At 40.9% G+C, this 27,730-nt stretch overlaps 1 protein-coding gene across 8 annotated transcripts in view; it reads left to right on the top strand.

Annotated features, from left to right (window-relative positions):
- PARP9 (poly(ADP-ribose) polymerase family member 9) overlaps positions 1-27,730 on the top strand; it is a 37,485-nt gene that overhangs the window by 2,941 nt on the left and 6,814 nt on the right. For 4 of the 8 annotated variants that reach the window (XM_036348330.1, XM_036348326.1, XM_036348327.1 and 1 more), the window contains exons 2-9: positions 908-1,016; positions 1,822-1,963; positions 4,075-4,961; positions 8,426-8,653; positions 9,977-10,195; positions 20,919-20,973; positions 24,145-24,522; positions 27,578-27,714. In XM_036348330.1, the coding sequence (XP_036204223.1) occupies positions 1,002-1,016; positions 1,822-1,963; positions 4,075-4,961; positions 8,426-8,653; positions 9,977-10,195; positions 20,919-20,973; positions 24,145-24,522; positions 27,578-27,714 (2,061 nt within the window). In that variant the 5' untranslated portion in view covers positions 908-1,001. The remainder of the gene's footprint in view (positions 1-907; positions 1,017-1,821; positions 1,964-4,074; positions 4,962-8,425; positions 8,654-9,976; positions 10,196-20,918; positions 20,974-24,144; positions 24,523-27,577; positions 27,715-27,730) is intronic. The other 4 variants (XM_036348331.1, XM_036348332.1, XM_036348333.1 and 1 more) reach the window with 4 other exon arrangements.

Raw genomic sequence — 27,730 nt, 5'->3', positions numbered from 1 at the left:
GCTGTAGATAGCTGCAGAAATTTTTTTCTGTTGCAAAGGCATTACAAATCATTTCAGAGGCCTATTGGCAACTCTGTGGACAACAAGTGCAGGCTACTGTGTCAGTAAGCATTTTCATTTCCACCCATTAGATAGAAAATCATCAAAATAGTTTTTATAGAGTTTCTGATTTTTAGCCAGATATTCCCCTTTCTTTTTTTTAAATATATTTTATTGATTTTTTATAGAGAGGAAGGGAGAGGGATAGAGAGTTAGAAACATCGATGAGAGAGAAACGGATCAGCTGCCTCCTGCACACCTCCAACTGGGGATGTGCCCGCAACCAAAGTACATGCCCTTGACCGGAATCGAACCCGGGACCCTTCATTCCACAGACTGACGCTCTGTCCACTGAGCCAAACCGGTCAGGGCTTCCCTTTCTTATTAGATCAAGAATTTATCACAAATTCAGTACACACACCCTTGACAGGCATAACTACAGCCCTTCCTTCAAACACTCTCCAGGGTTCTTCATGTTCACGCAGAAGGCTGGTTTTTCCTCATTGTTTTTTTTTTAATGCTGTGCTCAGTCTTACGACTTGGTATCATTCTCCTCTTCTAATTGTAAAAACCTGTTCCACCCTTCAAGCTCTTGTTCTAGTCTCACCTCCATAAAGCTCTCCCTGCTGTAGCCCGTATGTCTCTTTCCCTTCCCTGAACTGCCATTATGGTTTCAATTGGAACCTCATGATAAAAAATAGAAGGTAAACAGTAACTATGGCAGCAAAACAATAGTGCCTTGTCACTAGTAAAACTAAAACCTACTCATGACCAGAAATCATCATGTTTAGTTTTCCTATGGTGCACTCTTACCAAATTCCCTAAGACTCGGGTCTGTGCTTATTGCATCCTTTGTATTCATTCCTAGAAGTGGACCACGATATTTGGGAACAGCAGTCTATGCTTGGAAAAGCAAAACATTTGAAGGGTACAAACATTTGAAGACCCTAGGGTCCTAGAGGATGGAGCTTTCTAAGGTAAAAGTACTTATATATAAACATAGATGAATCTTGAACTTTGATCAGCACATGACTAGTTCCATAATAGCAAGAAATCTGGATCTTCAGTTTGGTATCAATTGCCCAATTAAAGTTTCTCCTTGTACCATGTGAGACACAGGGAATCCAGAATATGCTAATCTAATCACCAGAGGCAGCCTGAGGATGGATAATATGTAAAAATGGACCTCAATATCATTTTGATTCTGTCTACTTATTCAGCAATTCTGCTTTTGCTGGATGGGGGGAGGGAGGGAGGAGGATTATGGAGGAAGAAGAAAAACAAAGAAATAGAGAAAAGATACCTCATTTGTTCAACCATAAAATTCTACATTCAGGCTTGTGTCATGAAATAAACAATTGAAAGTGGTCCCTTACTGGTAGATGGGGAGGTGTAGCTGATGAGGCTCATATCCCCATGTATTCTGTTCTGTCTAGAAAAACCCACAAGCCTTTGGAAATTGGAGGCCTGTCTGAAAGTTTTGGTAATTTGGGCTGTGACCTTTGGGCCTTTGCGTGTGTTAATCTGATCCTGAATCAGAAGTGCATTGATTGGCCTCTAGGAAGTGGGGTAGGGTTAATGTTTGCTAGGACATTTAGTATTTCAAGTATTTCAGGCGCACAGATTAAACTAATGAACAGACACGTAGGTGTTCCCCTTCCCCTCAAACCCAGGGCTTTTAGCAGAGTATCTGTTGATTTGTGATTATTAGGCTGTATCTGTTATCAGTAATCTGTAGTCATTCGGTTTCAGTTTTTTTAAAACCATTCTCATTTTTCACAGGGTGCTGGAGCAGCAGCTTACAATGAGAAATCAGGTAGGATCACCTCACTGTCAGACTTGTTTCAGAAAGCCTTTACTCATATATGTCCTCAGTGGATAAAGGGGAATGCAGAAGGAGACTGTCTTCCCTGCAAGTGTTCAGGTGTGTAATTGCAGGACCTGTGGCAACCTGGACTGTGCATCAGAAGGGGTACTGCTTCAGGGGCAGTGTGCATCAGCAGATATGTTCTCTTAGGGCTCCCATTGATCCCTTTCTTTGCCCACAAGATGTCAGACTCTTCTGCCCACAGCCCTAAAAATTGATCAGAAGAGGTGACCAACTGATCGTCCCTGGCTCAACAAGGGCTGTAAGAGCCAAATGGAACCTTCCTAATCTTAAGGGTGGCCCACTTGAGATTTTCTACCAAAGCACAGGCCAATTGAATCTGGCTGCTGCATGCTACTTCATTTATTTATTTATTTATCTTTTTATTTTTTAAAATAGTTAACAGTAATACAGGTGTTTCCCTTTTGCCCCCCTCCACCCAGCCCTTGCCCCACCCCACACTATTGTCTGTGTCCATGGGTTATGCGTATATGCATGCTGCTGCTTTTGGATAATTGAAGCCATCAGAGGTCTTTCTAGGTGGCTGAGATTAGAAATATGGTTGAAGCCTTAACCGGTTTGGCTTAGTGGATAGAGCATCGGCCTGCAGACTCAAGGGTCCCGGGTTCGATTCTGGTCAAGGGCATGTACCTTGGTTGCAGGCACATCCCCAGTGGGGAGTGTGCAGGAGGCAGCTGATAGATGTTTCTCTCTCATCGATGTTTCTAACTCTCTATCCCTCTCCCTTCCTCTCTGTTAAAAATCAATTAAATATATTTTTTTAAAAAAAGTGCTAAAATCATCTTCACAGACTTCCCAGACTTAAAAAAATTAAAAAAAAAGAAATATGGTTGAAGTAAAATATAATTAATTACCACATTTTACCTATTTTAGGACACACAGTTTTTCACATCTGTTAAGTTAAAACTACTCTATCAACCAGTAATGTGCCATGTTTTAATTGGCATTGTTTTTCCTTGCTCAGTGGCATTTAATAATGATGTCTTAGATTCCATGAAATACAGTCACAGGTTAGGTTCTCATAGAAGCAGAAACTGAGATGGAGTTAGGAATGCAGAAAACGGAGAAGAGATGAAACCAGATTGGGCAGGTGGAGCCATCAGACTGCAGCCTGAGCTTTCCCTTTAGGGGAGACCCACATTGGACATAAGTGGCCTTGGTCAGCCACTGATGGGGGCCACCCTGAGAATAGTGTGACCCTGGCTGGAAAGCCAAGATGGACCCTGAGGGGCTAACAACTGGAGGCTGTCAGCTAACTGTATTCCCTCCTTCATCACCACATTGAACGGGGATCTGAACAGCACAGCTTCTTTCCTGCCACATACAGTAAGTAATTTTTAGTCAATCGGCCTTAATTCCACCAAAATTGTTCCATGAAACTAGAGTATGATGTTCCGCCCGTTTGCTGGACCATGCCCCCCACAGAGCATCCTTGACCAATGACTGATAGGAGGTTGGATGAATATCCCAGCTCCTTTCCCTTCTGGTGGTATTACTCTGAGACACACTGTCCCCCAGTGGAATTATGCTTAATTTGCTTCATAACACATCCTTCGTTCATTTCCTTCCCTTTTCTGTCTTACTTTCCCACTCTGCCCTCCCATCTCATGCCCCTGGTATTTTATAAGATCAACTCCCAAATAAACTTACATTCAAATCCTTATCTCAGGGCCTGCTCCTAAGAGAGCCCAGACTAAGGCACTGAGACCAAGCAAACAAGTTACCAATAAAGCCTCCACGTATTTTTGACTCATAATTAAATCCTTTCCAATATTTGTGCCTTAAGCATGGTTCTTCCCAAACTCACCATTTTAATGCAGACTTAAAAATTCATGCGCCTCCATTCGCATAGTTTTCTTACCACCATCATTGTATCAAGGTAGCATAGCTACCACTCATGGAGTATTTACTGTATGCCAGACACAAGACTAAGTACTTTATGGATGATTTACCATTGAAAACTCTTGGACATTCTTGGTCTAATTACATAGCTACGTGAGAAAGAGAATCAGGAAGAGGAGTAGAGGGAGTTCATCTCTCTTTTGTATATGGGACACTCAGCTTTCTGATGTGAAGTGGAATTACATTCTTTTCAAAGGAACTCTTGCCCATTTCTTGATTTTTTTTTTTAATCTCTCCTTTTCCAGAGACTGACATCCTTGGAGAAAACGATAGTTGGCAAATACCCATTAGTCACAATGACTTCAAAATTTTAAAAAATAATGAGAGTCAGCTGTGTGAAGTCCTCCGGAATAAATTTGGCTGTGTCTCTACCCTCGTCTCTCCAGCCCAGGAAAGTAACAGTGAGTCTCGGCAAGTCTTCAGAAAAAAACTGACTCCACGACTAGAGCTATCTGTCTGGAAGGGTGATCTCACCAGACATGCTGTTGATATTGTGGTGAATGCAGCCAATGAAGAACTTAGACATGGAGGAGGCCTGGCGCAGGCCCTGGTGAAAGCTGGCGGCCAAGAAATCCAAGAGGAGAGTGATTGGTATATTTCCACACATGGTAAAATACAAACTGGTGGGACAGCTGTCACAGGACCAGGGAAACTTCCCTGCAAACACATTATCCATGCCGTTGGGCCTCGGTGGGTGGCGTGGGAGAGAGGGAGATGTCAAGCTGATCTGGAAAATGCCATGGTAAATATTCTCAATTGTGTCACCCATGGCTTTCCAAACCTGGAGACAGTAGCAATTCCAGCCCTGAGCTCTGGGATTTTCCAGTTCCCTCTGGATTTGTGTACACGGATCATTGTGGGAACTATCAGGCTTTATTTCCAAGGGAAGCGACCGGCCAGTCATTTAAAAGAAATTCATCTGGTAAGCAATGAGGACCCCACTGTTGTTGCCTTTAAAACTGCTTCGGAAGACATTCTAGGGAGTAACGAGCTGGGGTCCTCAGTGAGTCAGGGAGCCATCCTTCCTTCCAATACGATGGTTGTGAGTCAGGGAGCCATCCTTCCTTCCAATACAGTGGTTGTGAACAGCATGACTCTCCAGATTGTCCAAGGCCACATTGAACTGCAGCAGGTAAGTCTTTGTTCCTATTCTCTTGCACTGCCAAAGGGCATCCCTGAACTGTTTATTACCTATCAAGTACGTGTTTTTTTTTTTTGTTTTTTTTTTAAATATATTTTATTGATTTTTTAAAGAGAGGAAGGGAGAGAGAGATAGAGAGTCAGAAACATCGATGAGCAAGAAACATCGATCAGCTGCCTCCTGCACATCTCCCACTGGGGATATGCCCGCAACCCAGGTACATGCCCTTGACCGGAATCGAACCTGGGACCTTTCAGTCCGCAAGCCGACGCTCTATCCACTGAGCCAAACCGGTTTCGGCTCAAGTACGTTTTGAGTATAAACTATTTCAAACACTGTTTAATCTCGTTAAGTTAAGAGTATGGACTTTAGGGACAGGCCATCTGGATTTGAATACTAGCTGTGCCATTTACTAGCAGGGTGACATGAATCTAGTTACTTTATCTTTGGGCCCTCAGTTTCCTCACCTGGAAAATGATGATAATAATAAGACATATCTTAGAGTTGGAATTAATACACATAAAATGCTTAGAATCAATTTTGGCACATGACAAGTATTTATAACTATTATTGCTATTATTCTTAGGCACCATGAGGAAATAAAACAATCTTTGATTCCAAGGAACTTATAATCTGTTATACTCTTTTTATGTTAGAAAATTCTCTATTTGAAAAATCTCATTGGGAAACAAACCATCTGAACATTTCTGAAGCAACCTACCAATAGTAAACAATGTATTCATTAATACAATGAATTCACAATATTTAAGAGTATGTCAATTTTGTGACAAGAGTGTGGTGAACCAAGAAAGATTACTTCAGAAGATGTGTGTTTTGGATCTGATCTCAAGTTATGATAGATATGAATTGGCAGGAAGTGTGGCCTGGTTGTTAGAATGACTTGATTAGAGAGACACGGAGAATGATAGATAGAAAATAATGGGCTGGACCAGGTGGAGCTATAAGTTGTATTCTGAGTATATGGCTCTGTGCCAGGGGCCATGAATGATACAAAGTGTGACTTAGCATTTAGCCAGGATTCCTTGGGCACAAAGGAGAAGGCTCTGGCAGGAAGGGGAGGGAGTCAGGGTGACAATGAATTTAAGTATTTCTGGGTTAGTGCAGCGCCCCTGTTAGGCATAGAGTATGTTGAGGATGGGGATCATGGCTGTTCATCTCTGTAACCCCAAAGCCTAGTCTGGGCCTGCTTCTAGGTGTTGAGCAAATTATTGATGAATAAGTGAAAGAGGAAGCAGGTAGCAGGAACTGCAACAGAGAATTATTTTTCTTTTCTGGATCAACAATGTCACACTTAAGACCCCTGTGGCTGCAATCAAATAGACTTAATCATACATGAAAAAAATACCATATACTGCCTGCAAGACAGTTAGAATGAAGATTGAGGGGTTCCCCACAAAATGCGATACAGTCAAACCTCGGTTCTTGAACAGTTCGGTTCTAGAACAAGTTGTTCATGAAAAATGTCTTGGTTGTCAAACAGAACTTAGGTTCTAGAACTCTCTCATGCTGATACATGTATGATCAGTCACACATCTCTCAGGTGACAAACAAAGAAGAGATTGCATGAGTATGAGTCAGTTTGCTGCTAAACCTTGAGTTATTAACATCTCAGGAAATTGTACTGTCATTATTTCGTGTTTTTTTTGTTGTTGCTGCTTATTAAGCTAGAGGCCTGGTGCACGAAATTCTGTGTGTGTGGGGGGGGGGGTTGTTCCTCATCAGCCCAGCCTAAGCCCTCTCACAGATTGTGAGCCCTCAGGGGATGTCCCTGAGGATGTCAGTCGGACATCCTTAGCGCTGCTGCAGAGGCGGGAGAGGCTCCCACCACCTCTGCTGCACTCTCCAGCCGTGAGCCTGGCTTCTGGCTGAGCAGCGCTCCCCCCTGTGGGAGCACACTGACCAACAGGGAGCAGCTCCTGTGTTGAGCATCTGTCCCCTGGTGGCCAGTGCATATCATGGCGACTGGTTGTTCTGCTGTTGGATTGATTTGCATATTAGCTTTTTCATATATAGGATATGTACAGTAAATCTCATGGGTTCTAAGAAAGTTAGTGATAGCAGCAAAATAAAAAGAAAGTAGTGAGAACAACAATAGAGCTTAGACATATACTGTATATAAGAAACAGGAAATCATTTGGGGGTCTGGAACAGATTAATTTAATTTACATTATTTCTATTGGGAAAAATGATTCCGTTTTCAAACTGCTTCTTGAACAGTCTTCTGGAATGAATTAAGTTCAAGAACTGAGGTTCCACTGTATTTATTTGATATCATTAATATGTCCATTTAAAATTAAAGTGGAAACATCCTTGTTAAGTAACTTTTCATTTAACTAAAATTTTATTGTATTTATTTATTGCCAAAAACATTAGGAACCTTAAAATTTAAAAAGGAAGCAGTACCCCCAGTACCCCCAAATTGCAAATTCTGGTTGTACTTTCAAAGTGAAGCGTTCATTAACATCTATGAGAAATACATAAGTTACCCCCAAAGGGAGCCAAAACCATCAAGATTATTTAGGGGGACTTGGGCATGAGGGAGAAAAAGGATACAACCCTGTTAGCACAGTTCTTAGAGTTAACTAGGTAATATTACTTAAAATACAGCCCAGGTGAATATACAGTCTCTTTTTTTTAACAGAGAGGAAGAGAGAGGGAGAGATAGACATTTCAATGATGAGAAAGAACCATTGATTAGCTACCTCCTGTATGCCCCACACTAGGGATGGAGTCCGCAACCCGGGCATGTGGCCTGACCGAGAATCAGACCGTGGCCTCCTGGTTCATAGGTTGACGCTCAACCACTGAGCCACACTAGCCAGGCTCTACAGTCTATTTCTGAAAGGACAGATGAAAAACTGATAAAGTGATTGCCTGTAGGATAGGTGGGTGAGTGGGGGATAGGGGGACCCCACCAAGATGGAGGCCTCCTTTTCACTGAAGACTTTTATCTCATTTGTACTTTTTTTAACTATGTACTACTCACCTTTAAACAAAATAGGAGGTGAAAATTTCCTGAGAAATTTTATTTCCACTCTGTTTAAAACAAAACAGAAAATTCACACAAAAATAGCAAAAAGAGATGACAGTGGGGCAAGGAATGAAACCATTCATTGATAAAGCTTAAAATAAATCACAGGGAATGTTCAGAATCTGGGAATATGGGAGGGATAAGCCAGGAAGGGAATGATAGATGTTTGCAATAAAAATTGTACCATCCACACACTTTGCCTAATTACTGAATAGGATAAACAGACTAATCAAATGATCACATTTTGGAAATATGAGTTTCTATCCATTATTAAATGATATTTTTGTGGACTTAGGATCTTCAGAAGTATTTTTCAAAGCTCTTCAGGGAAATAAAGACTTAAATTAGTAATTGAACAAAAAGTAATTTAAAAAGGAATCCTGTCCATTTTTTCCCTTTGCAGACAGATGTAATTGTTAATTCTGTAAGTTCACCTTTTAATTTTGAAGCTGGTCCTGTGTCGAAGTCAATTCTACAACAAGCAGGACATGAAATAGAAGAGGAATTTCACAAAAACAGGAAGCGGAAATCTCAGGATTCCCAGTTGGTAGTGTGGACAAAAGGATTTAAATTGTCCTGTCAGTATGTATTCCATGTGTTGTGGCTTCCAACATATACTGACCGAGATCTGGTAAGCTCAAAATAAATTTATCTTTATGTAACTTGACAGTCTGTGTAGTCTTTGTTGAATTTCCATCATACTATTACATTAATGAAATATTATCAGGTTGTATAATCCCCATTTTCTACTACTCCTGTGAAAATTTGAAATACTGAATAACTTTTGTTGTCTTTTTTGTTGTTGTTGTTAATTCTCACCCGAGGATATTTTTCCATTGATTTTTTTTAGAAAGAGTGGAAGGGAGGGGAAGAGACAGGGAGAAAGAAACATTGATGTGAGAGAGACACATCAATTGGTTGCCTCCCACACGCACCCTAACCAGGGCCAGGGATCAAGCCTGCAACCTAGGTATGTGCCTTGACCAGAATCGAACCCAGAACCCTTCAGTCCACAGGCCAACGCTCTATCCACTGAGCCAAATCGGCTAGGGCTGTTGTTGTCTTAATAAGTTATCTTAAGAAGTTTAATCTAAAATATAACCTAACACATGTCTAAATTTTAAATGGGTTTACCGCAGATAGGCACAGAAACATCCCTCTGCACACCTATTCACCTCACCACACTGTACCCTGTAGGCCTTTTCCTAAGTGGGCCTGGGAGTCGGCCTCTCTATGTTTCCTTCCAACTGTTAAGTTCCAGGAGGACCTGGATTTCCCTTCTAGCACCATTCTTGTCAGATCTATTCCCTGTGGTGTCTTCCCACCTGCCTTTGTCTATCTGTTTTGTCACCATTTCCGGTTCTTTCTTAGCTAGAGGGCCCTGTAATCCCTATCATCTCTATTTCTCAGTTTTCTAAGGTCCTTACATGGACAACCTTCCTGTATTAGTATTCATTTGGATGTTGAAACATTGATAGAAAGTTTAAATCTGCCAAATATACTAGTACTTCTCAAGGAGAAATACATGGCAGACCTTAAAAGACTTTGAATAAATGCTGCTTATTCCTTTTAACCTCTGCCTCCTTTATTAAACTCCCAAGAGCTCTTTATGTTGACCTGGTAGTGACAGATGAGTGGGGATAAACTGATGATTGGCTCTCTGACCTGGGCAGGTCAACAAGACTACATAAGCTGGGAGAAATCATGGTGCCCAAAGTCCTGAATAGCACAAAAAGGACCAATTCAGCTTATTCAGCCTTTTCATTTTTCATCATTTAACCTTATAGCTGTAATGGGTTCCCTATGGAGTGGGACTTTGCCCTCTGAGGAGGCATGGACATGACCCTGAGGGAGAGTGGAGATTAACATTGTTAAATATGGGCAGGATCAAGGGGTAAGTGAAATCTTATTTTTGACTTGAAGGCTGATCTTAAATTTGTGTTTTTTTCTACAGATATTGAAACGTGCAGTGAACGAGTGTTTGCAAAAATGCCTTAAACTAAATCTGACTTCCATTTCCTTTCCTGCTCTTGGGGCTGGAGGCATTGGTATTGAGGACAGTAAAGTAGCACAGATTATGTGTGAGGAAGTTTTAAAGTTTGCCCAAAATCGTCCTGGAAAACAACTAACTATAAAGTTTGTGATCTTTCCTAAAAACCTGCACATATACAAGGTAAGTTAATATCTTAGAAATGTCCTACAGTTTATTCATTCATTCATTCATTCAACATCTGTTTAGTATCCATGTAAAACACGGGGCTAAGCTGTATGGCATGGTGATTTTTCTAATTTAGTGAAACTTAACTTTTGTAAATTGTCCACCTCAGACCTTCCTGTATTAGTATGAGACATTGGAATGCCATTGGAGAAACCATGTTTAACCCACTACCTCGCTTCACTCTTTTCCTTTGTTGGCACTTATTCTTCCCTCTGGTCCTTAAAGGTAAGCAAACTCCTAATTTCAATGTAGGGTCCTGTGCTCCTCTCTCTTCTTTCTTCTTCTAAGAACACAACTGTTCTTACATTTCTGCCATAACTTCTGCAGAGTCCTATCTTCTGAGTCAACTTCAGATCCCCATCACCAACCCTCTCTTATTTCCACTTAGATATCAAACTGTCATCTTAAATCCAACATATTTAAAACAAATTCTTTGTCTTTTCCTCTCCAATCAATCAACATCCTTGGGCAAGTCCTTAGCTTTAATATAGGGGTAATAACCACCATCTTCCGGAGCTGTTGTGAGAATTCAAGGAGTTAATACATGTAATAACTTAAAACAGTACCTCATGTACAGTAAGTCCTCTATGAAGGTTAGTTGTTATAGTAACTGTAATGGGCTGAAGGTTCACTGAGTTCTGAACTGAATACTAAATTAAGTGAATTGTTTGTTATCTTTTTTCCAGTTAGATTAGTTTTTTAACAGTAAGGGCGTATCTGACTACTTTTGCCATGTCCCGAGTACTGTCCTCAACTTCATTCTATTCTTTTTTTTTTTTTTTTTTTTTTTTTATTGCTTAAAGTATTACAAAGGGTATTACATATGTGTCCATTTTATCCCCCCGCCCTAGACAATCCCCTAGCCTCCCCTATCCCCCAATGTCTTATGTCCACTGGTTATGCTTCTATGCATGCATACAAGTCCTTTAGTTGATCTCTTACCCCCCTACCTCCTGCCCCGCAACCCTCCCCGGCCTTCCTGCTGCAGTTTGACAATCTGTTTGAGGCAGCTCTGCCTCTGTATCTATTATTGTTCAAAAGTTTATAATGGTCTCTATTATCCATGAATGAGTGAGATCATGTGGTATTTTTCCTTCATTGACTGGCTTATTTCACTTAGCATAATGCTCTCCAGTTCCATCCATGACGTTGCAAATGGTAAGAGTTCCTTCCTTTTTAGAGCAGCATAGTATTCCATCGTGTAGATGTACCACAGTTTTCTAATCCATTCATCTACTGATGGGCACTTAGGCTGTTTCCAGATCTTAGCTATGGTGAATTGTGCTGCTATGAACATAGGGGTGCATATATCCTTTCTGATTGGTGTTTCTGGTTTCTTGGGATATATTCCTAGAAGTGGGATCACAGGGTCAAATGGGAGTTCCATTTTCAGTTTTTTAAGGAAACTCCATACTGTCTTCCATAGTGGCTGCACCAGTCTGCATTCCCACCAGCAGTGCACAAGTGTTCCTTTTTCTCCACATCCTCTCCAGCACTTGTCGTTTGTTGATTTGTTGATGATAGCCAGTCTGACAGGTGTGAGATGGTACCTCATTGTTGTTTTGATTTGCATCTCTCGGATGATTAGTGACTTTGAGCATGTTTTCATATGTCTCTTGGCTTTCTGAATGTCCTCTTTTGAAAGGTGTCTATTTAGGTCCTTTGCCCATTTTTTGATTGGATTGTTTATCTTCCTTTTGTTAAGTTGTATGAGTTCCCTATAAATTTTGGAGATTAGGCCCTTATCGGATATGACATTGGCAAATATGTTTTCCCACACAGTGGGTTTTCTCGTTGTTTTGTTGATGGTTTCTTTTGCTGTGCAGAAGCTTTTTATTTTGATGTAGTCCCATTTGTTCATTTTCTCTTTAGTTTCAAGTGCCCTAGGAGCTGTATCAGTGAAGAAATTGCTTCGGCATATGTCTGAGATTTTGTTGCCTTTGGATTCTTCTAGAATTTTTATAGTTTCCTGTCGTACATTTAAGTCCTTTATCCATTTTGAGTTTATTTTTGTGTATGGTGTAAGTTGGTGGTCTAGTTTCATTTTCTTGCATATATCTGTCCAATTTTCCCAGCACCATTTATTGAAGAGACTATCTTGGCTCCATTGTATGTTCTTGCCTCCTTTGTCAAATATTAATTGAGCATATTGGTTCGGGCCGATTTCTGGGCTCTCTATTCTATTCCATTGATCTATATGCCTATTCTTGTGCCAGTACCAGGCAGTTTTGAGAACAGTGGCTTTGTAATACATCTTGATATCTGGTATTGAGATCCCACCTACTTTGGTCTTTTTCAGGATTGCTGCAGCTATTCGAGGTCTTTTTTTATTCCAGATGAATTTTTGGAGAGTTCGTTCTAGATCTCTGAAGTATGCCGTTGGTATTTTAATGGGAAGTGCGTTGAATTTATAGATTGCTTTGGGTAGTATGGACATTTTAATGATGTTGATTCTACCAATCCATGAACACGGTATGTTCTTCCATCTGTTTATGTCTTCCTCTATATCTTTTTTCAACGTCCTGTAGTTTTCTGAGTAGAGGTCTTTTACCTCTTTAGTTAAGTTTATTCCTAGGTAGCTTAATTTTTTTGGTGCGATGGTAAACGGGATTGTTTTTATAATCTCTCTTTCTGAAAGTTCACTATTGGTGTATAGAAATGCCTCGGATTTCTTGGGGTTAATTTTGTATCCTGCTACATTGCCAAATTCATGTATTAAGTCCAGTAGCTTTTTGATGGAGTCTCTAGGGTTTTGTATGTATAATATCATGTCGTCTGCAAATAAGGACAGTTTTACTTCCTCTTTTCCAATTTGGATGCCTTTTATTTCTTCTTCTTGCCGAATTGCAATGGCTAACACTTCCAGTACTATGTTGAACAGGAGTGGTGAGAGGGGGCATCCCTGTCTTGTTCCTGTTCTTAGGGGAAATGGTGTTAGTTTTTGTCCATTGAGTATGATGTTGGCTGTGGGCCTGTCATATATGGCTTTTATTATGTTGAGGTATGATCCTTCTACTCCCACCTTGCTGAGAGCTTTTATCAAAAATGGGTGTTGAATTTTGTCAAATGCTTTTTCTGCATCAATTGATATGACCATGTGGTTTTTTTCTTTCAATTTGTTTATGTGATGTATCACGTTTATTGATTTGCGGATATTGTACCATCCTTGCATCCCTGGGATAAATCCTACTTGGTCATGGTGTATGATCTTTCTGATGTACTGCTGGATCCGATTTGCTAAGATTTTGTTGAGGATTTTGGCATCTATGTTCATGAGGGATATTGGCCTGTAATTCTCTTTCATTGTGTTGTCTTTACCTGGTTTTGGTATTAGGGTGATGCTGGCTTCATAGAATGAGCTTGGAAGTGTTCCTTCCTCTTGAATTTTTTGTAGTAGTCTGAGGAGGATAGGTTTTAGTTCTTCCTTGAATGTTTGGTAAAACTCCCCTGTGAAGCCGTCTGGTCCTGGGCTTTTGTTTGCTGGAAGCTTTTTGATGACTGCTTCAATTTCTTCCATAGTTATTGGCCTGTTGAGATTTTTAGATTCTTCCTGATTGAGTTTTGGAATGTTGTATTTTTCTAGGAATTTGTCCATTTCCTCCAGGTTGTCTAGTTTGTTGGAGTAGAGCTGTCCATAGTATTTTTTAACAATCATTTGTATTTCTGTGGGGTCTGTTGTTATTTCGCCTCTATCGTTTCTGATTTTGTTTATTTGGGTCCTCTCTCTTTGCTTCTTGGTGAGTCTGGCTAGAGGTTTGTCAATCTTGTTTATCCTTTCAAAGAACCAGCTCTTGGTTTCATTGATTTTCTGTATTGTTTTTTTGGTCTCTATGTCATTTATTTCTGCTCTAATCTTTATTATCTCCTTCCTTCTGCTCACTCTGGGTTTTTCTTGTTGCTCTCTTTCTAATTCTTTGAGTTGTAGAATTAGATGATTTACTACCATTTTTTCTTGTTTGTTGAGATAGGCCTGTAGAGCTATAAACTTCCCTCTCAGGACTGCTTTCATTGTGTCCCATAGGTTTTGGATTGTTGTGTTTTCATTGTCATTAGTTTCCAGGATGTTTCGAATTTCTTCTTTGATTTCATTGGTAACCCAATCAATATTTAATAGCATGCTATTCAGCTTCCAGGTGTTTGAGTATTTTGGGTTGTTTTTATTGTAGTTTATTTCTAATATTATGCCATCGTGGTCTGCGAAGACGCTTTTTATGATTTCAATTTTCTTGAATTTGGGGATACTTTGCTTGTGACCCAATATATGGTCTATTTTTGAATATGTCCTATGAGCATTTGAGTAGAATGTATATTCCCTGGCTTTCGGGTGAAGTGTTCTGAAGATGTCTATTAAGTCCATCTGATCTAGTGAGTCATTTAGGATTGCTATATCTTTGCTGATTATTTGTCTAGAGGACTTATCCAGTGCTGTCAGTGGTGTATTAAAGTCCCCTACTATGATTGTATTGTTGTCGATGTCTCCTTTGATATCTTCCAGGAGTTTTTTTATGAATTTGGGCGCTCCTGCATTGGGTGCATATATGTTTACCAGGATTATATCTTCTTGTTGTATTGATCCCTTTAGTATTATGAAGTGGCCTTCCTTATCTCTTGTTATGGCCTTCACTTTGAGGTCTATTTTGTCCGATATAAGTATTGCTACCCCAGCTTTCTTTTCCTTTCCATTTGCCTGAAAGATATTTTTCCATCCTTTCACTTTCAGTCTGTGTGAGTCCCTTCTAATGAGGTGGGTTTCTTGTAGACAGCAGATGTATGGGTCATGTTTTTTTATCCATTCAGCCACTCGATGTCTTTTGTTTGGAGCATTTAGTCCGTTTACGTTTAAAGTTATTATTGAAAGGTACTTGTTTGTAGGCATTTCTGTTTTTGTGTGGCTGTTTTCTTTCTGAGCTTTTTATTTCTTATTTTTATACCAGTCCCTTTAGCATTCCTTGCATTGCTGGCTTGGTGGTGATAAACTCCCTTAGCCTTTTTTTTGTCTGTGAAGCTTCTTATTTCCCCTTCAAGTTTGAATGATAGCCTTGCTGGATAGAGTATTCTTGGATTCAGTCCTTTGCTTTGCATCACTTTGTAAATTTCCGTCCATTCTTTTCTGGCCTGATGTGTTTCTGTTGAGAAATCATTTGACAATCTAATGGGAGATCCCTTGTATGTAACTTTCCGTCTCTCTCTTGCAGCCTGTAAGATTCTCTCTTTGTCCTGAACATTTGCCATGGTAATTATGATGTGTCTTGGTGTGGGTCTTTTTGGGTTCACCTTGTTTGGGACTCTCTGGGCTTGTGTGACTTTTTTCTTCCCCACCTCAGGGAAGTTTTCTGATATTATTTCTTCTAATAGGTTTTCTAATCCTTGTTCATCCTTCTGTTGTTCTGGTACCCCTATTATTCGTATGTTGTTTCGTTTCATGTTGTCCCAAAGCTCCCTTAGGCTCTCCTCCTGTCTTTTCATTTTTTTCTCCAGTTGCAGTACATTTTGGGTGTGTTTTGCTTCCTTGTCTTCTAAATCACTAATTCGGTCCTCCGCTTCTCCTAGTCTACTGTTGATACTTTCAATGGAGTTTTTCATTGCAGCTATATCACTCTTCATATCTTCTTGGGTCTTAGTTAAGTTGTTGATTTTTTCATCTGTTTCTTCTAGCTTCTTCCATATGTTATCGATTTTTTCATCTGTTTCTTCTAGCTTCTTCCATATGTTATCGATTTTTTCATCTGTTTCTTCTTGCTTCTTGCTGAGGTTGTCGATTTTTTCCTCCATCCGGTTTATGCACTCTAGGACCCTTATTCTGAATTCTTTTTCTGTCATGTTGCATGCCTCTGTATTACTTAGCTGCTTTTCTGGAGAGTCCTCCTTCTCTTTCCTTTGGGGGTTTCTTTGTCTACCCATGTTTGATCTCACTGACATATCTAGACGTTGAGTCGTTCAGTGGCTGCTCCCTTGGTGGCAGTGACTCCTTGGTCTGCGGTTCCTCTTCGGGCGGTTGTGGTAGCAGCTGCTCTTCAGTTGGCAGCAACTCCTCTGGTGGGTGCTATTCACAGCTGTGGTGGCTCTTCTGGCTGGTGGGGCGAGGTTTCACGTACAGCTGCTGTTCCTCAGCAGAGGGTGTGGTGCTCAGGAGGTTGCTGTTGCTTGGATCTGCTGTGTTGATTTAAAGGCACAAAATACAACACAACAAGGCACCACGTACCAGGCACTATACACAAATATATTCACGATATTAATAACCCCAAATAAAGGTGAGCACCTGAATTAAGAGAATTAGGGGATAAGGAAAAGGAAGAGAAAAAGAGAAAAAAGAAAAGAAAATTAGGGACCAAAAAAAGGAGTGCAAAAATGAAAGTGGGAAAAAGGAGGGGGGAAAGTAAAAGCAAGAAAAGAAAGGAAAAGAAAAAAAAAAGAGCGAAAAGAGAGAATGAAGTGGAAGAGGGGAAGAGACTTTTTATATGAGGAGAATACTCCTATAGAACAGCCATTAATCCCAACAAATTCCAGCAACAGCTCCCTGGAGATAAATGCAAACTAGAAACAACCAATAATATAACGATGAAAATAGAATGGAGAACACTAATCCCAAAATAAAATAAAGAGAAAATAAAATGGCACTTTAAAAAAAATGGTAAAATGGTAGCAGTAATAATACTGGTTAAAAATAAGAAGGTAGTAATTAAAAGGGTAAAATCAGGTGATGGAAAAAAGAAGAAAAAAAAAAGAAGAAGAGGAAACGAAAAAAAAAGAAAAAAAAAAGAAAAAAAATTGGTTTCTTAGTTAAAAGGTGAAAAAAAAATAAAAAAAAATAAAAAATAAAAAAAATAAATAAATAAAAAAAAATATTGCAGTAGTGAAGGTCCTTCGGTTCTTCTATTCTTCAGTGTGGCTCGCCTTAGACCTGCCAGGTATTCAGGAGAGTGTTGAGTTTCCCTGCGATACACTGTTCCTCTGTGTTGTAAACCACAGTCCTTATTTTAAAGCAAGCCGCATTTGTTTCCCAGACTGCCTTATTTTGTGTTTAGCAAAGAGTCAGTTTGTGGGTCAGCCTCTGGGTGGCAGTGTTCTGGGGTTGGCCTCTGAGGCTACAGGGCCTCTCTGTCCAGTGGAAGTTCACTGCCCAGAGCTGGCTGCGTAAGAGTTACCAGTGCTGTGTTGTTGCTGGGATTGAAAATCCCTCTATAGGCCAGACCCTGTTAACTCCCAGGGACTGATCAGGTTATTTTAATCCTTGATCTCCTACAGGGTGGAATCTGGGTGTGGCTGTGCTCCTTGCCTGGGGGCTGGGGGGAGGAGTCTCACTCTCCGGAGAGAATGGCTGCCTCAGACGTGGGCTCAGGGGTGTCTCAGCACTCAATTCGCTGCCACCTCTCCCGGCCCCCCTTCTCTCCTCAGCCTCTCCCCAGATTCCACTCCTCCGCACACTCTCCCTCTCTTCAGCACAGGTGAGTGTCTGTATCCGAAATGTCCCATGAACAGGGTTCAGTGAAAACAAACAAACAAACGCCGGCCGCGGAAACGGGGAAGGCTTGGTTTCTGTAAGCTTCTTCTCTTACCGGGACTGCATGGTCTGACTTCATTCTATTCTTTCCTAACTCACTTATGGTTGGCTTCAGAGGGAAAGCACCTGTGGTGTAGGGAAGTGTGTCTATGTGTCTGAGTGCCTCTTTTGATTTCACTTCATCTCAGCTTTTTGTTTTTGAGTGGCCAGATCAGCTGAGTTTCTCACATGTGAATAGGTCACTGACATATTCAGCATGATTAGTATATATTGCTGTACTGTTCTGCCCTTAGAGTACTATCTTTTTTGCTTCATTCTCACTTAGCTGGCATTTTCCAAAAGGACTTTAATGATGTTAGAAAGACTGAAAAAAAAATGAGGTAAGGTACAGCACCTTACACTAGGTTTTGAAGGCATAGGTTTCTGATTCTGTCGACAGCAGCATCGATGTGCTAGTGCGATTTCCCAGGCATGTGTCTGGGTTCTGGGTATAAAGGGCCTTCTGAGGGCCTGGCCCAGAGCGTGGCTCTGAACATTAGTCCTCTTTCCCACCCCCAGCCTGTCTTTATGTGGGTGGTTGCCATTTTATCTCCTTGTACAGGAAAACAGACATATTGGTTCCAGCTTGCTCTTTCCTGGAACAAGTGTAAAAGTTCTTATTCCTTTTGCTGCCTGACTAGACACAAGGAGGTTTGTAGTGTTGGCTGATTTCCCTTACTGACTTCAAACGATCCATGTGACACCACTGAAGGTGGAGGTGAGAGGATACGTGAACAATGGGCTCTTGTAAGTCAATATCAGCCAGTGCCAGCTTACCACTGTGTCTCATTCACAGAACATGGTGGTGAATTACCCCGTGAAATAGCTCGCCTTCTTGATAAAATGAATCATCCTGTCCTTCAAATGAAATTCACCAGTTCCCCTGAAGCAGAGGACTATAATTGGGCCCTGGGTGTATCTTTGAACTATTCATGAAGTACCCCATCCCTACAAGAAGAATTAACCATGTCTAGAAAAGAAAGTTCATTCTTTCCAAACTATAGTAAAAGTGTACATACATGGCAGTTCAACAAAAGTAGAAAGACTGACCACAGTCTGAGGGCTAATAATAAAAATAGCTGCTGTGTATTACATCAGCCAAGTACTGTGCTAAGAAGCTGTCTCATTCCATTCTCCCCCCTAAACCTGAGGTGAAGCCACTGTTGTCATCTCCATTTTACAAATGAAAACTACACACAGCTAGTCAAATGGCCAAACCAAGACTCCAACCTGGTCTGTCTGTCCCAAAAGCCTGTGTTCTGAACCACTAAAGAAAAACAGAACAAAATAAATGGAGAGATGACACATCTCTCAGTTCTGTGACTCAAAGGAGAAGACGATCTTACACCGTAACTGACACTATACCCTAACATGGACCATTCCTTCAGGTTCATTTCAGTATCAGCCATACATTACATCCATGTGGAGGCATGATGTGTGTGCACACATATGTATACCCTCTGGCCTTCTGATAAGTACATCTTTGCTTCCTAAATCAGTCTTTCAGTGAGAGCTGTGTGTTCAGAAAGATCAGAGGGCAACTTACACATTTCTCACAGGGGCCTTACCTACAGAGGCAAGTCCCTACATTTCAGAAAATGGATTTGTTAGACATCCAGAGTTGACCTGACTCCGGATGACCAGCTTATACTACACTCTCTTAACATTCAGTGAGTAATACTTCCCAGCTGGCTGAAATGCTTGTGTTCACCAGTATTTCATGGTGATAAAGGGTCCTGGTTGGAGCCGAGTATCTGTAAAAGGTGATGGATAGTCGTTCATTTGGTTATTTAACAGATATTTATTGTGTATCTACCTTGTGCCAGACAGTATGTCTCAGAATAAGGAACACACTAGTAGCACCCTTCACTTTAGGCATTGGTCATTTGTGGACAGAGCTGGGAAGACTTCCAAATTCCACTTTTCCAAACTTCTTGCAGACCATCTGCTTGGTATCCACACATTCTTCTAAGTTATTGCTGCTGGTTAAGTTATAGATTTCTTTCCAATTTAATTCGAAAGCCTTGCCTAATTGATTTCTCATCCTGAAACACATACTGACATTTAAAGGGACTCTGGGGGAGAGCTGATTTTTATCCATTTTGTTTATGGCAGTTATTCTTAATCTATTTATCAGCAGATAATGTTATTTCATTTGTTTTATTTCCAAGTTCTTGGACAGGGAGTGCAGGGAAGTTCCCCATAATGACCTCTCTAGGTATAAAATATGGTAAGATGGAGGGCCTTTGGCTCTGGAAATAGAAGCTGCAAATATGATTTATGAAGAAAAATGGCCTACAGATTAAGAAATTTTATAAGTTCAGATGCCAAGCAAAATCTTGTTTTCACCTCATTATTTACCATCTTTTCCATGAAGTAACTACTGCCAATTGTATCAACTTTAAAAAAGGATATGGTAATTCGAAACTCTAGGAGAGATGAGCTTCTTTAAAATAGACAAATATGCCGAAACCGGTTTGGCTCAGTGGATAGAGCGTCGGCCTGCGGACTGAAGGGTCCCAGGTTCGATTCCGGTCAAGGGCATGTACCTGGGTTGCGGGCACATCCCCAGTAGGAGATGTGCAGGAGGCAGCTGATCGATGTTTCTCTCTCATCGATGTTTCTAACTCTCTATCTCTCTCCCTTCCTCTCTGTAAAAAATCAATAAAATATATTTAAAAAAATAAATAAATAAAAATAAATAAAAAAAGGAAGATACTGGATATGGTAATTCCAAACTCTAGGAGAGATGAGCTTCTTTAAAATAGACAAATGTCTTCTATGTGCCAGATACAATATTAAGCATTTTAAAGGAATTGATCATTTATTCAATCTACAGAAAAGGCAATGTGTGTGTAGCTTTTTAAAGATAAATTTATGTTTTATTAACTACAAGAGCATCTGCCAATTGGTTTTCTTTCCATTTTTCCTAACCTTGGTTCTCGTACATGTTCTAACAGATTGTGGTGCTGCACTTGTTATTCCCCGAGATTTTCCTACAGGCTGCTTTAGATTTGTGGCAGCGGAAATGGGGACTCACAGAGTGGATGAGGTCAAGTGTGGTGTGTACAGGTAGAGGGAGGGATTTTGATGACAATGACTAAAAGCCCTTGTTCTGCTCTGTTTTGCTTCTTGTAGGCTTTCAGCACTGCAATGGAGAAGATTAAGTCCAGGCTCCCCAACAATTACAGTGGTGAGTAAGAAATTCATGGAGCTAGAAGCAGCTTCTCCCACCCTAGGCTCATTCTATTCTTGATCATCTAAACTAATGGAAGGGAGGAGAAGAAGAATAAAGAAGCCAAATATATCTCATTGTGCTCCTGCTTAGATACCAACCTGCTCTATATCTGGCCATGTTCTTGTTCAGTCCAGTTTTATGATATGAGCAGAGTGAGGCAAGGTAGCATTAGGTAATTCACAGTGTGGATAGTTCATTTACAAATGCCATCTATAATTTTTTTCTAAGAAAAAGTTCTGCCCTTCACAAACTGACTTAGCCAGCACTCTTTCTGCTCTGAATAAGCAAACATCTAAATGGAGTTACTCTGTAATAATTATAGAAAACACATCTCAGGAATAACAGATAATAATAAATGGATTAACCCAATGCTATCCAAGCATAAGTAATCACTAGGATCATGATGAGAACTTTAAAAAACAAACACACCAACAAGGATATGTGTAAGCCCCAACTCTACACATTCTGATTCAAGAACTCTGGGTCTTGGGCCAAGCATGTATATTTTTCAATGCCCCCTAATCAATTTTGATACGGAAGCAGGTTTGAGGATCACTGAACTAAACCAATCCTGGTTGTTGGGGGCTGGAGAATGTTTACCTCTGTCTTATAACTACATTTCTTTTTTTTTTTTAACATATTTTTATTGATTTCAGAGAAGAAGGGAGAGGGAGAGAGAGATAGAAACATCAGTGATGAGAGAGAGTCCTTGATTGGCTGCCTCCTGCACACCTCATACTGGGAGGCAACCAATCTGTCTCTCTCACATTAATGTTTCTCTGTCCCACTCCCTTCCACTCTCTCTAAAAATCAATGGAAAAATATCCTTGGGTGAGGATTTAAAAACAAAAAACAAATAGACAAAAAAAAAGATAATGATCTCAGGTAACCAAGGAAAAGTTAAACTATTTAACTTTAGTGATCTGAACAATGTAGTTACCTAGAACAATTCTTCTCTCTTGATGATGATGGATTAAAGAAGTATCAACACATGTTTTTATTTTCTACTAAAAAGTAATGTAAGCTCCCAAGCAGAACAAGGGTTCAAAAAAAAGTATGCCTCCAATTTAAGAAACACCCCCCCGCCCCACATACACACATACACACACACACTTCTTAGTGTTGTATAAGACACTGACTTTGATTTTTACTCAGAGGAGGCCATCTTCTATTCCCCCCCACACACTTTGAAATCTGTCCTGATACTTCTCCATAGTCCCTGATACCACCCAACCACTACATTAGGTAAAATATGCTAATTACCGCTATTATCCTGGAATCACTTACTGGGAGGCAGAATTGTGTGAGCACTGGAATCAGACTGCCCATACCTACTAACTCCCTGGCCACCACCTACTAGTCCTAAAACCATGGGCAAGTTTCTTAATAACTCTGAGTTAGCGTCTTCATTTGTAAGACGGGGCTACTAATAGTACTAATAGTATCTCATTGGGTTGTGAGGATTGAATCCTCCTATATAATAAAAGGGTAATATGCAAATCAATTAAATGATGGAATGACTGGTTGCTATGATGCGCACTGACCACCAGGGGGCCAACACTCAATGCAGGAGCTGCCCCCTGCTGATTAGTGCGCTCCCACAGGGGGAATGCCGCTTAGTCACAAGCCGGGCTGACGGTTGGCAAGTGCAGCAGCCCGCCTCTGCAGCAGCACTAAAGATGTCTGACTGTGGCTTAGGCCCGCGCCCAGGAGTCAGTTGGACATCCCCTAGGGGCTCCTGGACTGCGAAAGGGTGCAGGCCGGGCTGAGCGACACCCCCCCACACACACCTGAGTGCACGAATGCCGTGCACCGGGCCTCTAGTAAAATATATAAAGCTCTTAGAATAATGCCTAGAGCATAGTAAGCGCTCAACTTACTTTTTCCCCTCAGAATGTTACTGAGATTCGTCCATGTAGCTAAATTCACTACATTCCATTGCTATAATAATATTCCATTGTTGAAGGGCATGCGTTATTTCCAGTTCTTGGCTGTTACAAATAAGAATGTGAACTTTCTTGTACACATCGCCTGATACACATGTGCCAGTGTTTTTCTAAATAATATAATTGTAGGAATGGTTGCTCCAATTTTACATCTACCATAAATACATAGGAGTTCCAGTTGCTCTGTGTCCTTCCCAACACTTGAGATTGTCAGACTTATGAATTTTTGCCAATTGGTGGGTAGTTTTTCATGTCCCTGGTTACAAATGAAGAGAAACATCTTTTCACACATATATGGGCCATTTGTGTTTCCTTTTCTGTGAATTCTTTTGCTCAGCTGGCTATTGGGTTGTTTCTTTTTATTAATGATTTGAGGGAATTCTTTATATATTTTAGGTGCCGCTTCACCTATAAATTCTCTCTCAACTGGTCCACACACACACCCCCCTTTCTTTTGGAATTTGGGTTCAGAGTCACCCTAATCCATCAGAGATTCTTCTTCTTGATATATATCTTTACTCCTTGTGGAGGGGGTTGCAGAGAGAGGTATACATGGGTGGGTTGGAATAAAATTCTGTTTCTTTTTCTGCTGGGATAGACTGTGTCCAGCAGCAGGAGCTGCTAAGCTCCCAGTGCTTGTGGAGGGGTGAAATGTCCTGTCACACACAGATAAGATGTAAATAAGAATCGCAGGTAGTAGAATTATGGGTATTTCCTTCTTTTATTATACTTGGATAATTTTCTAATTTTTCAGTAATAAACATCTATTTTTATAATCAGAAATACATTTTTTAAAAAGAATTTTACTCTTTTAGCTCTGTTGCTTTCTGAGATGTTTGATTTTAAACCTGGGATTAGTAAGAGGTTGAGGAAAATCCCATTCAGCAGGAAATAATAGTTGGTCAACATCCAGAGTGAGATCACAAGGTGAACTCATCTGTGAATTGGTAAATGCAACACAGAAGGGGCAGGACATGATAAACCCAACTCAGGGAAACTGTAAACCATACATTTAGATTTCCTTTATACCCAACACAGCTCTCAGACAAAGTGCTTAATTGAAGCTGCCACAGCCAACAACAGTGACAATATCCTGGGACAAACACTGGCCATGGTGTATTGTTCTGCTCTGGTTTAAAACCCACCTGTCTTCTGTGGTTGTTTATGATAGTCTTTTCAGTCCCCCAGGAGGTCAGAGGGAACCAAGAAAATGAACTAAAAGCTAAATCTCCTGCCATCCATCTGATGGGCTCTAACCGGGGAAAAATGAGTGAGGCCGAAGAATGGATCCAAAGGATACTGACCCACCAGGATAAGCACATCATTGAGAATAATCATATCCTCTCCCTTGGAAAAAAGGAACATGACATTTTGTCTCAGCTTCAGAAAACCTCAAGGGTCTCTATCACAGAGACTATCAGTCCAGGAAAGGCAACTTTAGAGATTGAAGGAGCCCAGGCTGACCTCATTGAGGTGGTTATGAAAATTGAACGAATGCTGTGTCAGGTTCAAGAGGAAATAGCAAAAAAAAAGGAGCGAGCCCTTTGGAGCCTGGCAGGTGAGTAACTTACTATTTAGTTGGAAAGTCAGCTCTCCCAGCTGTCCTTTTGGGTGTGATTATGTATGTCTGTGTGTGGATAAGAGAGAATGGAAGAGAAAAGAGAGCAAACTGTGCAGGTTCTGTGCTAGGCCATAAACTTTTATAACCGTTTTGGGGCTCTGTTTCTACCAGCAGGGTTAATTATTAGTAAATGAACACACACACTCACACAATTGGATTTACTTATGATGACTTAGATTACCTAAGAGGCAATTACATGGAAAGCCTAGGGTAACCCACTCCTAGGCAGTAGGGGGAAAAACATATCTAATTCTGCAGATGGAATGTTCAAATGTAGACACATTCCACTGATTTTTTTAAAATTGAGTTTTAGTGCATTTATCTGTTGCTGGAAACCTTAGGAGCCCTAAAATTACTTACTTTGAGCCTTCTCACCAAAATATATTATTAATTGGTACTATTAAGTACATGCAAACAGCACCCATTTAGTGGAGCAAAAATCCATCGGGATGATGGGGAATTGAGGTCTGCAAAGATCCTTTTAACATAGTCCTAGAGCTAACTAGGAAATTATACCATTGGAATCACCACCTTAGGAGACAGAGGCTTATTTCATTCACTTATTCAGCTAATGAATATTGCATCTATGATATGTACCAAGCATTGTTCTAGGTGCTGAGGATACAGTGATAAAATGGACATTGTTTTCACTAAGAATCTAATTGGGGATTCTGAGAAGCAAGCAAGGTTAGTTAGGAAAGAGGGTGAAAGTGCTCTGGGAGCACCTAGGAGAGGCACCCTAACTAGACTTGTATTTTAGAGAGATCACTGGTTGTATTGTGGAGAATGGATCTAGTACAGCAACTCAGATGCAGGATTTTAAAGGACACCTTATTTTCACTATGTGTTTATAAAAATTATTTGGGCTGAAATGGTCAAAATGAGTGGGAGTTTGCAGTAAACGTGGTAGCCACATTCCACAGAAAACTCAGTGTCCAAAAAGATGGACAAAAGTCATATGCAAGAATGAGACCCAAGATTGTGATTTCTACTTAGCTTTTAAAGTGTAATGTCTGTGAATATGTAAACTGACACTGATACCTCTCAAGAGAACAAGAGACAAAGAAGTACTGATCTCCTGTAAAGCTTGTAGCATCACTTTAACTGCATTTATAAGGTTGGGAGCCCTCCTCCAGCTCCTGGCAACTTAGCCATATACTAGTAAGTTCTTTGTTCTGCTGCAAAGGTGGCATTTTTAGTAGCTGATGACTAAGTTTCAGAGGTTCATACAGACTCATCCTCTCTTAACCAGATTAGGATCATCATTAACAAAATGGATAAATTTGAAATGAGCTCTTACTACAGAGAACATCAACTATCCATCAGAATAAAATTTAAATGATAGAAGTTAGGCATCGCCTCTCTGTTGTGTTGTTCTTTTAATCCTTCCTGGCAAGCTTTTCTGATAGCAAGAGTTTGTAGATTTTGAATCTCCAGTGCCCAGCCAGTGCCTGGCATGTAATAGTAATTCAGGAAATGTTTGCTGAACTCAAGTCAACTGGACTTAATACTATACTTCATCAATGTGAGCTATTGCTCTCCAGATTTCATTTAGAGTCTCTTCCTTTGAAATTTCCTGGCCTTCGAGTTCCTTTGCTATGGTGTTTTGTCCTTCCCGCCTTCCAGATTTACAACTTGACCCTCTAGCGCAGGGGTCCTCAAACTACGGCCCGCGGGCCACATGCAAATACAAATATTGTATTTGTTCCCATTTTGTTTTTTTACTTCAAAATAAGATATGTGCAGTGTGCATAGGAATTTGTTCATAGTTTTTTTTTAAACTATAGTCCGGCCCTCTAACAGTCTGAGGGACAGTGAACTGACCCACCCTGTTTAAAAAGTTTGAGGACCCCTGCTCTAACAAGTTTCTCTGGATGTATCATCCTCTTTTTTAGTTAAATTGAGCCCACTCCATTAGAAATGTGCTGGGCATTAGGTCATTTTAGTATACTTGATCTAAAGTCAAACTCAAACGGGAAGAAAGTAAGCCTTTTGGGGTATTTTCATTTTGTCCACCTTTGCATTTAGTCCAATAAGGAGCTTCTTTGGACAATAACAGTAGTCCCTTGAACTTAAAAAAGGAAGGAAGTTAAGGGAGAAAGGGAGGAAATACATGACACAATTTAGTCTTAATCTCCAAATTTTGCTCTTCTTGCTTGGGAGTGGCATATGAGTGATGTACATGCCAAATATTCTGCCTTGCCCCTTACAGAAGGCACTGGTGAAAGTCAGGTTTATAACTTGGACCTCTTTACTTATTAGCTGTGTAATATTGGGCAAGTCACATAACTGGGTTTTAATTTCCTTATTTGTAAAACTAGAGGCTCAGTGCACGAAATTCATGCAGGGGTGGGCGGGGGGGCTCCCTCAGCCGACCTGCACCCTCTCCAATCCGGGACCCCTCGGGAGATGTCCTACTGCCTCTCAAAATCTGGGACCACTGGCTCCTAACAGCTTGCCTGCCTGCCTGATCACCCCTAACCCCTCTGCCTGCCTGCCTGTCACCCCTAACTGCTTCCCTGCTGGCCTGATCGCCCCTAACCACCTCTGTCTTGCCCTGCACCCGGGACCCAGGATCCCCTCCTCTGGCCATCGCAGGCATCTGGGACCTGGGCTTCCCTCCCTCTGGTTGTCCGCAGGCACCCATGACCCCAGCCAGCTTCACCCAGGCCGGCCGCAGCCGCAGGGGACCGTGGACCACAGGGCGGGTGGCTTGTCCCTCTCCCGGCCACAGCCCCAGCTGCTGGCGCCTGGGACCGCGGGGTGGGCGGCTTGTCCCTCTCCCAGGCTGCAGCCTGGCTGGTCCCCATTCCTTACTCGCGAGCTCATTTGTGCCTGGCTGGTCCCCATTCCTGTCTCCCAGTGTTGAGTGTCTGAGCAGTTCTGGCCCAAGGGCTTGAGGGCGTGACGACCATTTGCATATTAGCTCTTTTTTATATAGGATTGCCTCTCACAGAGCATTGAAAAAGTGTTTTGTGTTACTCATTTTTAGGACAATGGACTGATCAGCAACCAATACACCAAGATGAAATGAAAGAAAATAAGTTTCTGAAATGTCTAACGCTTTCAACTCCAGAAATTCAGGATCAGAAGAAAGAATTTGAAAACTGTGGCTTGCAGGTTATAAAGGTATATGTAATTAAGG

Source organism: Myotis myotis, unplaced genomic scaffold (assembly GCF_014108235.1).
Source record: "Myotis myotis isolate mMyoMyo1 unplaced genomic scaffold, mMyoMyo1.p scaffold_m19_p_2, whole genome shotgun sequence".
In the NCBI taxonomy this organism is placed as follows: Eukaryota; Metazoa; Chordata; class Mammalia; order Chiroptera; family Vespertilionidae; genus Myotis; species Myotis myotis.
Note: the sequence above shows the minus strand (reverse complement) of the source record. Positions and strands in the feature narration are given on the sequence as shown.